Here is a 15,717-nt window from a genome sequence, read left to right on the forward strand (position 1 = left end):
ATGCTAATCATGGACTAGTCCAATATCTAGCACGTTTATTTAAGCTAGGCATTTGGCTGCGGGTTCCATGGACCAAAGCAGGAAGCCTATGGAGTAATACCTTCATCTCAAAATACACGTAATAGGTTGGACACGGGTATTAAAAAAGCATGTCGACTTGAATGGAATAAGGTTGTGATTGATTGAAAAGAGAATATAGGTGGAGAATTTGTTATACTTTAGGACAAATTTTAAATGCTATAAATTGTTATATTTTAGAATGGAAAGAGTATCATTTTGGTCGCAACACTTCTAATTAAGAACCTAAGACTATTATCTCAAAACTCAAAAACTTTATATCAAACCCTTGAACTTTCGAATCAAAGTTCTTCTACTCAAAATTTCAAAAGTTTTCTACCCATAACTTGTGTGGAGCTCACCATCATGTCTGTATCCAAGGAACAAGGAGGTGCATGCCATTTGTCAGTGTCCCTGGGATGAGGCAAGGGGCTCATCAGCGAGGAGGAAGATGAGGACATTGATGTCTCTAGAGGTAGAAAAAAAAAGGGATCTAAGCTTGTCGGCACCTTTCCATGGAGGATGAAAATATGTAGGGGAAGTGACATGACGGGAAAGATGAAGAAGGGGTTCCCGAGCTTATCGACATCTCGCTAGGAAGGAGGAACATGGGGGTAGGAGGAGTGGCGGGGCTCACTAGCGGCTGGCGTTGAGGCTAGTAGGAGGGAGGGGGAGTGGCGCTCATCAGGTGCGTGGTGGCTTGAAGGAACTGATGCGGAGCAGCAATGGTGGGAAATTAATCTAGAGATCCAATGGATGGGATAAAGACTAAGCCTACGTTTAGATCAGATTCTTGACTGGGCTACTTCCATCGTTTTCCGTGAGCACACTCCCCAAACAGCTAAGCATTGCGTTTTACTGAAAGAATTTCTATATAGAAGTTTTTTGAATAAAAACCAAATAAAGCCATCTTTCCGGTGTATAATTAATTAATACACTAATATTTGTCTCGTTTTACATGCCAAACTCTGGCCGTTACGAACGAAGCCTAAATATATGAGATAAGATGTTTGCTACCTTGGTCACTCGTGAGCATTCATCAATTAGTTTCCCTCACAGTTATATGCAGGGGCGGATCCAACGTGGGTGCCCACAAGACCCATGGATGTCCCCCGGAGCACCCCTTCAATTTTTTCACCATGAATAATAAACTAAAGGTCCCTAGATGGCTGGAGGTTGAAGAAACTGTATAATCAAGCCTCCAATTTTTTGTTTCTGGATCCGCCCCTGGTTATATGTGAGTAATCATAGTTTTTTCTTTCTTTCTTTTTGGAATTAGGAGCTTCATTCTCAGTCGAATTAAGTAGGATCTTAGACTAGACAATCACACATTCGTTGTTTGTTGCTACCAGCGCCCATATCTAGACTCTAGCCCCGAATACATATTCAGCACACATTTGTGTGCTGCCATATATTTGCAAGAGTAGCAACTGTAATCAATATCGAAACAATTAAACAAGTTCTATACTTCACCCAGGAATGAACATATGCTGAATATACGTCTGTCCGATGGGAATGAGAAAAAAAATTCAATAGATCACCTTGTCAAACCCATGCTCGCATGCCATATGAACACCATCTCAAACTGCTATAGCCTCAGCAATAGCAGACGATACTAGCAGCCATTTGTTATATATTCTGAACATGCCCCGATCATCTCTAATGGCCGTAATGAAGCTCCAAAATGACCATCTTCGACAAAGGCACCATCGACATTAATCTTTACAGCGTTATTATGAGTTAGAAGTTTATAGTTCCATTTTCTGCAACATTCTCTCCATGACATTAATCTCCAAATGATGTCCATTGAACGGTCGCGGTGATACTCTTCAGAATTTCTCGATGGCGTATAGAATTCGTCGCATTCCATATTGACCATATTTCCACATATTTGTCACCAGTTGTTCTTCTTGGACCAGGTTAATTACCAACAACCAGATCTTGTGCCCATGTATGCGAGATTCCTATCGCGCGCAGACGCGCCAGCTAGCTAAGTCGCGAGTGTTTTCGGCCCATATTCTCGTGCGCGGCCCACTAGCTACAACCTCCTTTTTCTTTTTTTCCGCAACGAACTGCGCAGGACTCGAATTTTTTTTCCTTGCAGGACTTGAAGAAAAAAAATCGTATACGTAATTAGTTATCGATAATTATGGTATATTAAGCTAACCTTTCTTTTTTTTCTCAGCACAAAAAAATTGAAAATCTACAACTTTCAATGTAAATTTTGAAAACTTTTAAGTCGAATTTTGAACTTTTAAGTTAAATTTTGAAAGCTTTCATCTCAAATTTTAAAAAAATTCAACCCGAATTTGAAACCTTTCGACCTAAATTTGAAAAAATTTCAACTCGAATATTCAAATCTTTTGACCAGAATTTAAAAAACTTTCAACTCGAATTTAAAACTTTCAACTCAGATTTGAAAACTTTCAACTCAAATTTAAAACTTTCAACTCAGATTTGAAAACTTTCGAGTCAAATTATAAAACTTTTAACTTAAAATTTAAAAACTTTCAACTCAACTCAAATTTGAAAAATTTCAAATCAAAATTAAAAACTTTGAGTTATATATTTGTAAAGAGGTGTGCGAAAGATTGAAAAAAATCGGAAAAGAAACGGCGAAAAAGAAAAAGAAAAACGCATCCGGAGAGACCAAAATCGGAAAAAAGGTGCAAAAAGAAAAAAAAAAGATAAGGGAGGGCTGGGGTGGGGCAGCTGACGTGCGCGCCAGCAATTTAGTTGGCGCGTATGCGCGCAGTAGTCACCCCATGTATGTGAATAATGCAAATATGGTATTTTAATACTCCTGTTAATTCCTTCGCTACTCGTTAGAATAATCCTAGGTTTGGGCACAACTTGTCTACTCATCAAACAAATAGGTGTCGACCTGCTAGCTGACCGGGCTCACTGAACCCCAAAACTTGGCACATGGCAGCGTGACACGTCCCAACCTCTCTTTACTCTCTAGCCCAGCCCAACAGCACGTACCACAGCCCAGCACAAAAGAAAACTAAACTTAATCTCTTTCCCCTCTTTTTTTTTAAGACCGGAGATCATCGTGTCAGAGCGCAGCGGGAGACGATACATAATTACAGATTTGTGGAGCGATATGATATGGTCGACCGTGCACGTTGCCATGTTGTGACGGAGGCGTTACATTACACGCCGCGCTGCCGCGTACGCGTACGCACACCACTCCGCAGCCCGCACCCGCGCGCTAGTCGGCCCCGTCCCACCCATGTCGCGGGTACACGCGCCCGCCTACTGTTTGTCTGCATCCATCCATCCGTCCATGCAGCCATGCTGCCAAGTGCCATGCACGCGGCAACCCTGCCACAAGCTGCTACAGTGCTACGATCTGAGCTGAACCTTCCACCCCCACATCACCCCATGCCGCCATGCCCCCCGCGGCGCCGCTGGTCCTCCCGCTCCCCCCGACGTGCGCGACGTCGATCGGCATGTCGCGCGCGGCAGCAGCGCCCGCGTCCGCGTCCGCGTTCGCCGAGGCGGCTGGCTTCCGCTGCTCTCGATCGGTTGAGCGAGCGCGGGCGCGCGTGGCGAGCACGACTCGATCGAGGTCCATCGAGGTGGGCTGTGTGGTGCTCGGTGAATGTCTTGCTCTGCTCTACTCTGCTTTTGTGGGGGGAGTTTTCTCCGATCTCCTTGAGATCTGCGACCACATGCCGGCCTGATCTCGCTGCTCCTCCTATCCTTCCTTCTTTCCAAAAAAAAAAAAAAAAACAACAACTTCTTCCCCATGTGCGTTGCGTCGCCGGCTAGTACTACTATGTTTTTTTGGGTTGTTTAGTTTGTTCCTGGTGGTGCCTGAGGATTAACGAAGCTGCTAATGTCGGATGGCTCAACTTGGCCGGCCGTCGATCGTCTCAAAGGTTAGGTAATTAGGCTGGCTGTGGCTGGTTGTCGTCTGCTACATTGGCCGAATCACCTAGAAACCAACTCCTATACTCTCCTAAGTTATATAGACTAGATTACTAGTTTACCACCCTACAAGAGCTCCTAGTTTGGATTGTTAGGGAAGCAATGATCAAGCCCCCCGTGTTTTCAACGCTGTTACCCCATTTTATCAGTGCCATTTAGCCTGAACCTATACGTCTGCCTATTTGGATGCATAAATACTCATTCTTTGCTAGTGCGTCAGCTAATATAAACGAAAAAAAAAAGAATTAAACTGTCACGTACACGCTAAACACTCGTTCTTTAACACACACTTAAGCAAAATCTTTCCCGCGGGCAAACTATTGCTTTCGGTGTACAAACTGAGGGAGAAAATTTAACCACATCTGACGTTATAATTGCTGACTATCTGATATCCAGTCGTTAGCAATCTGACGTCCATTGAATATGTACAGTTGTACCCACCCTTAAAGTATGCAACGAAAATTTTCATCTCTGATTGATCTCCCAAACCTGATTAAGCCGCCTCAAGCATCTGTCCAATTTGGAATTTTGTGATCCTCTCCTCTCCCTCTTTAACTGAAGAACATATATATGCTCTCACGCACACAGAACCGAACACTGCATACCCAAATCTCCAATCATATGCAACGGACGGACAGACAGCTCATTCTGCAGCAAAGGGACACCAATTTGTCAATTTCACATCCCCCACAACCCATATACTCACCCATCATCTTGTCCCCCTCATTTGCTTCAACCCCAGCACGCACGCACTCGTGTGCCCTCTCGATCACAAACTGCAAAAAATGAGTCCCCCAATCATGGCGCGCAAGAACTGATTCTAGTTCTGCGACGATCAGCGGAGTTTGGCGATCTAGCTTGATTACTCCTGCAGCTCTGCTTCTGGGCTTTAATGGGTGAGTTAGTTTAAGTAACCTGTTCTTCTTTCGTTGAATTCGGCATTGTTCTGCGCATTTTGTATGATTTGTTTGTTTGTTTTGGTCATACTGGCGTATACTTCTGCAGTTCCTAGCACAACATTCCATGTAGATTTGTTTTCATGGCTGCCCTTTTTTACTCCTCCCTTTCCCTCTCCTTGATTTGGACAGTTTGAACCCCATTTGAACTTGTGGTCCTACAGTGATCTTCTCTGCTCTGTTCGTACTGTAAAGAAACCCAGCGATCTTTCGCCGGATACAAGTATAAATCCTCGGTTTCCTTCAACACTGTACCTCCAGTTCTTGGTGTGCTGATCGATTAACAATTTGAAGGATATTTTGGTGCATCAGTTCCCATAGATTTGTGAATCGTGAGGATCTTTCTCTGTATCAATGGAGATCATGAGAGATGCTGCTTCTCATTCTTTAAGTGTTTTCTCTTCTTGAAGAGATGTGAGGGGGTCACATCGTAAGCTTGCTTTTGCTGGGATTCTTGATGCTGCTTCTTATTCCTTCCACTAAAGCTGCCCATCTTCTTCCTCCTTTTGCTTTCTCCCTTTGATCAGTTCGATGTCCGCAAGATTCATCCAAAGCCGTGCCCGAAGCAGCAGTTGTTGCTGATTCCATCCCATTCCACACAAACACCCATCATTGATCGATCTTGCTGCTGTCCATGTTGGCCAAAAGCAATTCCCAAATCCCAATGCAAATCCAAGAAGTAGCGATTCTTTTGATGTGTCGTCACTGTCGCCACTGTGACTGTCCATACAAGAGCTCACATTGTTGCTGCTGCTCGTGTTGTTCTTGCCAAGAAGGAGGAGGAGGAGGAGCGGCGGCGGCGGCGGCGGCGTTGAGGCGGCCACCGCGATGCTGAGGCGCGGCGCGGTGGTGGTGGACAGAGACGGTGAGGTGGTCGTCGCGACCAAGATCCGGAAGCGGTGCGCGCTGTCGTCGTCCGGCGCGTCGGACCCGCTGAGGAAGCTGAGGCTGAAGAAGCGAGGGGTGGTGGTGCTCGGCCGGAGAGGCGTGGGCGGCGGCGGCGGCGTCGTGTTGTCGCCGTGGTCGAGCAGGAAGATGTCGGAGTCGTCGTGGAACGGCAGGCGCTGCCACGGTGGCGCCGCCGCCGCCGCCGCGGACGACGGCACGCGCTCGGCGGCGTCGGCCAGGAAGCTCGTCGGCGCGCTCCGGCAGCTGAGCTCGCCCGACGACGAAGATGCCGCTCGCCGGAGCTCGGCTCACCGGCGATGCGTGTCGGTGGAGGTGAGTGCGCGCGATCGTTTGTTCCACTAATTAATCCTCCTGATCCATTTGTTTCTCTAATCGAGCTCGTCCTCGTTTTCGTTGCAATAGTTCTCAAAGAGATCAAGAACAAGGAGCAAGGCATCGGAGGCTGATGGACAGAGAAGCTGGCACAACGGCCATGGCCACTGGTTTCCAGACATGCTCAGCAATGGCAGCACAATGGAGGTAATTAACTCTGAATTTTCCTCATTTGCACAGAACTCTATTTAGAGTATCATTTTTTTCTCTAACTTCTCCATTTAGAAATTATTTCGAGCAAGAATCTTGACCATCCTCATTAAGTTTGTCAGCATGCATCATTGGCAAATTATTTGGAAATTATTTTTAGTTGTCAGCATCTCATGTGCTGCTTATCTCTGCACAAAAACAGAACAGAACAGAGCGATTCGGTGCCTGATTATTATAGGTTGCAAATTCTTTTTTGAAAACTGATAGGTTGTAAATTCTGTCAAAGAAAAACATCACTCATTTCAAAGAATGCATTCTCATTGGCACATGCATCATTGTCCATCTCTTCCACAAGCTACGAGCTATGGCCGGTACAAGAACACCTAGTAGTAGTTTATTCACCTGATAACGCATGCAGTTAGGCGAGGCATTTGTCATAGTAGATCGGTTGCTGATTCTTTAGATTTATTATGCGAGCGGCGGAGTAAACTAGTCAAATTCAAGCTGGAAATTGGAGCCATCCTGTTGAGAGACCTTGAGATGGAAGATTCGGGCTGTTTGTCAAAGTTAGTTGCAACTTGTTTTTCAATTGAGGCGGCAGTTGTAGAAGAACAGGGCCATGTCATGTTGGCCCAGAGACAGCCTCAGCTCCTACTGTGTGTCTGTCAACAGCATCTAATCATACCGTCCCTTTTGTCTGATCGATTCATCACTGCTCTAATCATACCGTCCCTTGTGTCTGATCGATTCATCACTGCTCTACTGCACCCCTCTAGGATTTGATACGGGAAAAACTTCGTGTTTTTTTATAGAGTAAAACACACTAGGGATTCAAAGTTTCACTTAGATACACAAACTTACAAAACGCGCATCAAAATCTCTAAACTTGGTTTAATATATCATCCTGTTATAAAAGTTAGTCGATATAGTGAAACGACGACTAACCTTCCCGATCGCTTCAGTCGTTGATCACCCAAGACATGCTAGATGACGACACAAGAACACACGATATTTGTTAACGAGGCTCAGCCGAAGCCTACATCCCCGGGGCTCTGATTATGGGTGCTCCTCCGCAACCAACATAGCACCTAGTCGCTATTAGTCCATGGTACGCTGCCATCATCTCCCTGCGTGTCTACGCTACATTGTAGTCGCCATAGTTACATTGTGGTGCCCCCCTCTCTATTTAAGAGAGATACCGGGTTACAGAGTACGACTCTAACTCCACCCCCTAACATCTATTACAACTCCAAGTCCAACTGTAACCAAATAGGACTAGTATATTTGACACCTATTTTAACAAACTCCACCTTGGCGAATATACGCCACCCAGAAGTAGTAGAATCACCATACCGATCCACCTGTCCTCCAGACTTGGGTTGTCTTCTTTGCAGCTTCACCGCAAGCCGCCCGACGAGTCTACGCCAGACCCATCGTCTTCAAGAGACTCCGCTATCCCTGTAATTTCTTCCTCTTAATTCCACCTGCAACAGTGCTCCACCTTTTCACCTATCATCTCAGTCGTCTTGCCAAGCGAAATTGGATTTCTTCCTAGCTGTCACATCATTGACTCCCTGAAGACCATGTTCACCTCCATCTTCCATCTTAAATTTGACTTGATCTAATCCATGCCCAGATAACCTGCATCATCACCAAATAGATAAATCAAACTCACCAGACTTGAAGATAACCCTTTCTTCCTTGTTGTCTTATGAACCGATCTAATAAATCTAACATTCTCGCTTTCCCGCATCCGTAAACTGAACCTATAATACTTTGAGAAAATTCACCGTTGCCTTGAATCACTTGAAGAAATTAACACCATAGCACTTGCTTTTCCTCTTCAGTGACGCAGATTTCATATATCCCCATCATGCCAACCTGCATATCTTGGATATATCATGTACTGCCAAACAGTATCGTCGACCCTATCAACGATATTTGACCCGTTGTTGCCCGGGACTTTTTCTTCACCTCTGGCATAACTCCATATATCTCAACCCCTTATCGAGTCCCAGATATATCACATTTCCGTCAGATAATTCCATATGTGACCTGACTAGCCTGTTGCCGACAGTCTACTCGCCCTTCACACTTGTAAGCTATCCATCTGTAGAACCTTCTTGTCCTTCTTCTGGATCCGTTAACAAGTTCTTGCAATAAACCACACGTCCATTGAACCCGGTCTAACCGTCCAAACTCCGCAGTCTAACCAGTCCGTCGGTCTGACCACCCTGCCGGTCCAGTTTAACCGACATAGATGCACACCTCGCGCACCTTCTCCCGAGCCGTATACTAACCACATCACCTTGATCACCACAAAGCTGCACCATGCCTCCCGTCTTGTGCCTGTGAGCCACGCCGCCAAACCAACGCTTTGCACCAATCATCAAGTTCTGGACTCCAGGTAAATATGATCTCCTATCCATGCCAACGCAACCGAGTTAGCTCATGCCATCTCGTCCATTGTATGGATATATCAATTCTCCCCTGATGAAGTCCGTTGCTTGCTTTGATCTCCATGCATTGCTCAATGGCCTGTGACACCACTGCACAAATACTGCATCTTGCTTGCTTTCCACGTGACCATCCCTTAGTAGTGCCACACCTTGTGCTGTGCATCCAATCCTGGGCCTGTTGACCATCATGCATACACATACACATGTATGCAATTAATCTACCACGTATCCATATTGTCCATGCATTAGCTTAATTATTGCACTACCAATTCCTTACTGCTTGCAGCTAAGTAAATTGCTCGGTCTGTCTCTCGCCTCGAGCCAGAATAGAACCACCAACAAACTTGCCTGATTGACCAGATCCACGTGCACGTGACACTCGAGCCTCGAGACAATCCGTCGCCGCTTGGCCAGCTCCTCTGACCCACACAACCCCTGATGCTGCTGCCTCCTGCTTCTTCCCAGGAGCCATCGCGCGCACGCCTGGGTGCATGCCGGCGACTGCTACCGAAACCGTCGGATCACTGCCGCCTCTGACCTGTCGAACACAAGCTGCAGTACACCCCTGCCGAGATGTGTCTTCCAAAGCTTGAGTCTTCCTGTTGTTGTTAAGTCTTCTCGGTATTGGTCCTCACGTTTCAAGGCGACACAGATTCTGGCCTCATCGATCCGACTCGACCCACATGTGTAAGTCTGATCTGAGATGAACTCCTTAAGCCGTGGTCGAATCCTCCTTGCATCGTGAACCCATCTCCGAGTCAAGTTCAACTTCATACCCAACCTCTCTGCTTTCTCTTCTACATCTCTGCATCCGTACCGTGGTGATTATGCTCTCCCGATGACAATATGTGCATGTGTGCGTGTATAGCACGTACTCAATACATGCTGTCCGTGCCCTCGCACTCACCGCAGTCGCAACCCTCGTGTTCACCGTCCACGATCTCATCGTCATCGGCCCTGCACGTCCGCCGCGCCGCGCCGCGCCACGCTAGCCGGTTTTGCCCTTCCGTCAGTGGCCTCCTTGCCGCCGCGGATCCGTGTTCGCCGCGTGCGTCAGGCGCGCCGTCCATGGCGCTACCCCTCCGATCTCTCCGAACGCCTTCGGCCACGCCCGGCCTCGTCTTCCGGTCACGCTCCGCCATCGTCAGTCTGATCGTGAGTGAGGTCGTCGCCTCTGCAACGTCCTCGTTGTCGCCATCGATCTCATCGCCACGACTGACGATCTCCTGTCGATGCGCGATCCCACCTCATGTTTCCTTCTCCACATGTCTTCTTGATCCAATACTGAAACCTTCTGCTCTGATACCACTTGTTATAAAAGTTAGTCGATATAGTGGAACGACAACTAACTTTCCCGATCGCTTCAGTCGTTGATCACCCAAGACATGCCAGATGACGACACAAGAACACACGATATTTGTTAACAAGGTTCAGCCGAAGCCTAAATCCCCGGGGCTCTAATTATGGGCGCTCCTCCCCAACCAACATAGCACCTAGCCGCTATGAGTCCATGGCACGCCGCCATCATCTCCCTGCGTGTCTACGCTACATTGTAGTCGCCATAGTTACATTGTGGTGCCCCCTCTCTCTATTTAAGAGAGATGCCGGGTTACAGAGTTCGACTCTAACTCCACCCCCAACATCTATTACAACTCCAAGTCCAACTGTAACCAAATAGGACTAGTATATTCGACACCTATTCTAACACATCCCGGTCCAAAGTCTTGTTTGACCGTGGTTTTATCAACGTGGCATACCACGTGGATGACGATATGGAATTTTTTTTACTTTTTCTCCCTTCTTTTTTCTTTTTTCCTCCCTTCTTCTCCTTTTTTTCTCCAATTTGCCTCCCTCCTCTTGCTTCTGCCGCCGAGGCGCCGATAGGTGGGGCCGAGGCCCACCTGTCAGGGCTTTCTTTCTCCTCTGATCGGCAACCGCCATGGCCACCCCTCATGCGCATGTCGCTCCCCACGACGCCATTGTCCTCGCGCCTTCCCGCCTCATCCACACGTGCGGGGGACGCGGTCGTCGCCCACCTCCCCACTTCCCTACGCAAACCGGCAGCTGAGCCGAGCCGCCCGAGCCGACGTCGCCGCCTTCTCCTCCTACTTCAAATCTGCTTGCCTCGAGCACGATTCCAACCTCCCAAGCATATAAGGTCCACCCCTGTGCTCCCCTCCACCATTTTCCCCAACTCCCCGAGCCTGTCGTACCCTCTATTGCGTCCTCCGTGCCGCTCCCTCTTGCCACCATCTTTCGGCTGGGTGCCACCGCGCTGCTCCACTCACACCGCCGGCACCACTGCTCTGAGGGCTACCGTGGTCGCCGCTCCGCTCCCCCAATCCACCACCGTAACCCTACCTCCACCACGAGCACAGGCTCCGCCGCCCACCGCCGATCTCTGGCCGTGCATTGCCGACACCCTAGCTACCATCGTGCTAAGCCGCCACCATAGATGGCTTTGCCGCTGCGCTCTGCGTCCTGGCCGCAACTTCGCCCCTCCAATCCACCACCAATTAGGCATCATGCCCTTTAGCCTCTTCCTCTTACAGCAGTGACACTTGGCGTCGGTGGCAGTTGGCGTGGAGGAGCTCGAGGTGGCTCTAGCGGAGGAAGAAGATAAAAGAAGAGGATGAAAAAGAGAAGGGGGAAAGGAAAAAAAAGCCATGTCATCATTCACATGGCGTACCACATAGGCAAGACCATGGTCAAACAAGTCTTTAGACCGGGATGATACAATAAACCAAGTTTAAGGACTTCGATTGCTTTGTAAATTCGTGAACCTAAATGAAACTTAATAACAAGTTCGTTGGTGCATTTTACTCTTTTTTATAAGTACGAATTCTACATGTTAAAATTTACGTGTAACCGTTTTGTCACACACCTAGTCTAACTTTAAATTACTAGTCCTTCCATTTTATATTATAAGTTGTTTGATTTTTTCTTAGTTAAAGTTTTTTAAGTTTGACTAAGGCCCCATTCTTTTCTCTAACAAAAGTTGGATGAAAATTTGGATATACGTAGCATGCTTTTCAAACCGCTAAACGTTGTGTCTCATGTGAAAACTTTCTATATGGAAGTTGTTCTAAAATATTAGATAAATATATTTTTCAAGTTTGTAATAATTAAAACTCTTAATCTTCATCTTTATCTACATGAGTTTCAAACACCACCTAAGTTAAAAAAAATAGCAACATCTACAACACTAAATTAGTTTCATTTAGTTTAACATTTAATATATTTTGGTAAAACATTTGTTTTGTATCGAAAACATTAGTATATTTTTCTACAAACTTATTCAACTTTTAAAAGTTTGACTAAGAAAAATGTGAAACGACTTATAATATAAAACATAGGGAGTACTGGTTAGGACTTGTTCGATTAATGTCGAGAGATTGGCAGTCCTAACGTTCCTTTTATGTTTATAAGCAAAAATTTAAATTTTAAGACTTAACTTTGTAGTTGATTTTGTAGCTTTCCAATCGAAGTTTATTTTACAGTATTTATTTTTAAATAGCTAAAAACACGTATATAAAAGTTTAACCATAAGTTTTGTTAGTTGATAATAAGCGATTCAGATAAACATAACTGATTACTGTGTACTTATTCAGAGTACTGGTTTCTTGCAAGTGCCGGCAACCCTCATTGATCAGTTTGTACTGTGAAAAAGCTTCAAAATAATTTATTTTTTTCGCCTGAATGTATTGAGAAGGAGAAAAACACGACAGAAAGCTCTTGAGGAAGATGACATATTCGATTTCAAATTCTCTCCCTGCGTGTTTTTTTCAGGTGCACTCATGGCGATCTCAAGACTGCGCTTCACCATGCAGAGGGGGAGAAACAATGGCGCCACACCTGAAGGAGGTGTGCAGCAGCCTGGCCGCGTCCAAGGAGCTCGTCAAGGCTCTCGCCGGCATCTGGGGCCCCGGCGACGGCGCCCTGAACCCGTCGACGGCGTCGTCGCTGCTCTCCGCGCTGCGCGCCGAGCTCGACCTGGCGCGCGCCCACGCGCGGCGGCTCGCCAAGGAGGACCGGCGGCGCGGCGACGAGGCGGCGCGGGCGAGGGCGCGGCTCGCCGAGGACGCGCGGGAGTGGGGGCGCCGGCAGAGGGAGAAGGCCGCGGCGGCGGTGCGCGTGGCGGCGGCGGAGCTCGACGGCGAGCGGAGGTCGCGGCGGCGCGCCGAGAGGGTGAACGCCAAGCTCGGGAGGGCGCTGGCCGACGCGGAGAGGGAGCTGGCGGCGTCCCGGAGGGAGCTGGAGAGGGAGAGGCGGTCGAGGGAGCGGCTGGAGAAGGTGTGCGACGAGCTCGTCCGGGGCGGCCTCGTCGCCGCCGGCGGCGGCGGCAGGGGAGGCGAGGAGGAGGTGGAGGAGATGAGGCGGGAGGCGGAGAGGGCGCAGGAGGAGCTGGAGAAGGAGCGGGAGATGCTGCGTCTCGCCGACGAGCTCCGCGAGGAGAGGGTCCAGATGAAGCTGCTCGAGGCGCGGCTCCAGTTCGAGGAGAAGAACGCCGTCGTCGAGCAGCTGCGCGACGAGCTCGAGGCCTTCCTCGGGAGCAAGAAGGATCGGCAGCAGCAAGAAGAACCACCGCCGCCTGACGCAGACGACCACCGCCGCCGCCGACCCGACGGCCATCAGTTTCAGTCCATTCTTGTTGCCGTAAACAAGAACGGAGATCACGAAGACGACAACGACGGCGACGAAGAAGACGACGGCGGTGGCCGCGGCGAGTGCGTCGCCGAAGATTCAGACGGCAGCGAGATGCACTCCATCGAGCTGAACGTGGACGGGAACAGCAAGGACTACAGCTGGAGCTACACCACGGCTTCCAAGGACATGACGACGACGGCGAGGTCCAAGAACGCCGCCGCCATCGACCGGCGATCGCAGGAAGGCGCCGGCGAGGAGGACCGGTGGGACGACGGAGGGTGCAGCGAGAGGAGCAAGGATCTGGACGAGGAGGACGCCGAGAGGTACGAGGCGATCAAGAACCTGAGGGAGCAGATGCTGGCCGGCCATGGCTTCGTCCTCGTGTCGCAAGAATGGGGACAATGCTAGCTCACTGACATCGATCTTCTCCCTCCCAAGCTTCGTCACCTTTGATACTACGCCAGATTTGAACAGGGAAGATCTTGACAAGAGAGAAGAATATGTTGTGATGATTCATAGTTGCTCTGTTTCCTCGATCAAACCGTGTGCATAGTTTTGTGTGGTCGCTAGCTTCTTGGGCGATCATTCTTTTCCATAGGAATGTGTTTGTGCTGCTGAAAGTGTCTTTTAATTTATACCACATTTGCATTCAATTTTGATGTTTAAGTTGGCATTCCACACTTGGTACTAGGATCAGATATCTCAAAAGTTTTTGTAAATAAACATAGAGATCTGTTTGGTAATGAAATTTCTCATGTATACGTTTTGCCAATTTTGATGTCAATTGTTTGGTGAAGTAATATATAACTATACTAATTGAACATTTTTATGGAAGCTCTCATGAGACCACTTTAACTAGAAATATTTGACTATTGATTAGACCCCTAGATAGTATTACCAAGACAATATACTCCTCCGTCCTAAAAAAAAAAAGCAATTCCTAGCATTCTAAGGTAGAATTAGTGAAAAGTGGGAGTGAGAATGACTATAATGCCCTTAATTATTGAAAAAAATAATAAAAGTGATAGGTAAGTAAAGGATATTAAAATAATAAAACTTCTCGTTTTACGTGCTGAGGGTACGTAGGATGGTAGAAGTTTGTTTTTTTAACAAAATTTAAACTCTAGAAGTTGAGTTTTTTTGGGACAGAGGGAGTATCTGCATTTAACATTGTGGACTACATTAAGAACCTATCCATTCTTCATGTTGTGGGAATTGAGACTTCAAACCGTATACAAATCTTTTTATTGATTTGAAATTTCATACTTATAGCAAAACATGAAAAAGAACATGAGTGCAGCACGATATTTATTAATTAAGAATTTTAGAATGACTACATCACAAAAAATCTCATTTAGTACTTTTAAAGAGTAAAATATATATGTCCAGTCCTTAAACATAAGCGGTGGTGTCACCTACATCCGCAAACTTAAAAATTACACGTTTAGATATATATGATGTTAGTTTAACAAATCACAGTAGGTCCAATTTTCGTTTGAGTGGGGCTGACCGCCGACGTGGCGCTCCATGAAAGTAACAATAGCCATGTAATGCCCGGGTTGACGTTTAGTGAAACTAATGTACAATGTTTGGCTGTTTGGGAACATATACAATTGGATCAGCCTTGGTAGCATCAGTTGACTGCAGCTGCATAGTGGTTGAACCTTTGGTTCCGTTGATAGGGAGGTTAATTCCAAGTTAACTCTACTTTATCTCCCCTCCACTTTTGGTCCGGTTTTGCAACTACATTCAAGATGCATTTTCATTCGTGAGATTTCACTTCTTTTTTACACTTCATTAGTTGGGCTTAGATTATTTCACACCTTTTCAATTAGGATTCGATTGTTTGATATTCATAGCCACTGTCATACACTCATGTGATCCCACATATCATTGCCATCACAAGTGTTACACCGAATAGTGTGTCAAATTATCAATTTTACATTTTCATTAGGGAGGGGAAGAAACGGAAACTCATAGCTGCTAATATGTCTGATCAAGAATGAACGATCTACTGGGACATTGATTGTTGGGTTTAGTTCTACATCGGTAATTGATGATGATGGAGCACGACTTAAAAGTAGGGCAGTTCTCACCTATCAGACTAGTTTTTTGGGTTGTGTAGGCCCATGACCTAAAGTTGTGGCTCCGATTAGACCTATAGTAGAGCAGATCCAATGTGATCTAGATGGCCCATGGTTGATGGATCGGGCTGCATAATCTAACACTGA

The 15,717-nt window shown here is 46.9% G+C and overlaps 1 protein-coding gene across 4 annotated transcripts; it reads left to right on the forward strand.

The window, feature by feature from the left end:
* The first annotated feature begins 4,238 nt into the window (after window positions 1–4,238).
* Window positions 4,239–14,258, forward strand: LOC107277754 (uncharacterized protein At5g41620). 4 transcript variants are annotated; one of them, XM_026023546.2, is made up of 4 exons: window positions 4,239–4,889; window positions 4,999–6,170; window positions 6,261–6,377; window positions 12,629–14,258. In XM_026023546.2, the coding sequence occupies exons 2-4, from the start codon at window positions 5,778–5,780 to the stop codon at window positions 13,892–13,894; spliced, it is 1,776 nt and encodes a 591-aa protein (XP_025879331.1). In that variant the 5' UTR covers window positions 4,239–4,889; window positions 4,999–5,777; the 3' UTR covers window positions 13,895–14,258. The 4 variants fall into 4 exon arrangements, with proteins under 4 accessions (XP_025879331.1, XP_025879332.1, XP_025879333.1 ...); XM_026023547.2 differs by having other exon boundaries at window positions 5,082–6,170; XM_026023548.2 differs by having other exon boundaries at window positions 5,723–6,170.
* Window positions 14,259–15,717: the final 1,459 nt, after the last annotated feature.

The sequence above is a fragment of the Oryza sativa genome, chromosome 2, assembly GCF_034140825.1.
Source record: "Oryza sativa Japonica Group chromosome 2, ASM3414082v1".
Classification (NCBI taxonomy): domain Eukaryota; kingdom Viridiplantae; phylum Streptophyta; class Magnoliopsida; order Poales; family Poaceae; genus Oryza; species Oryza sativa.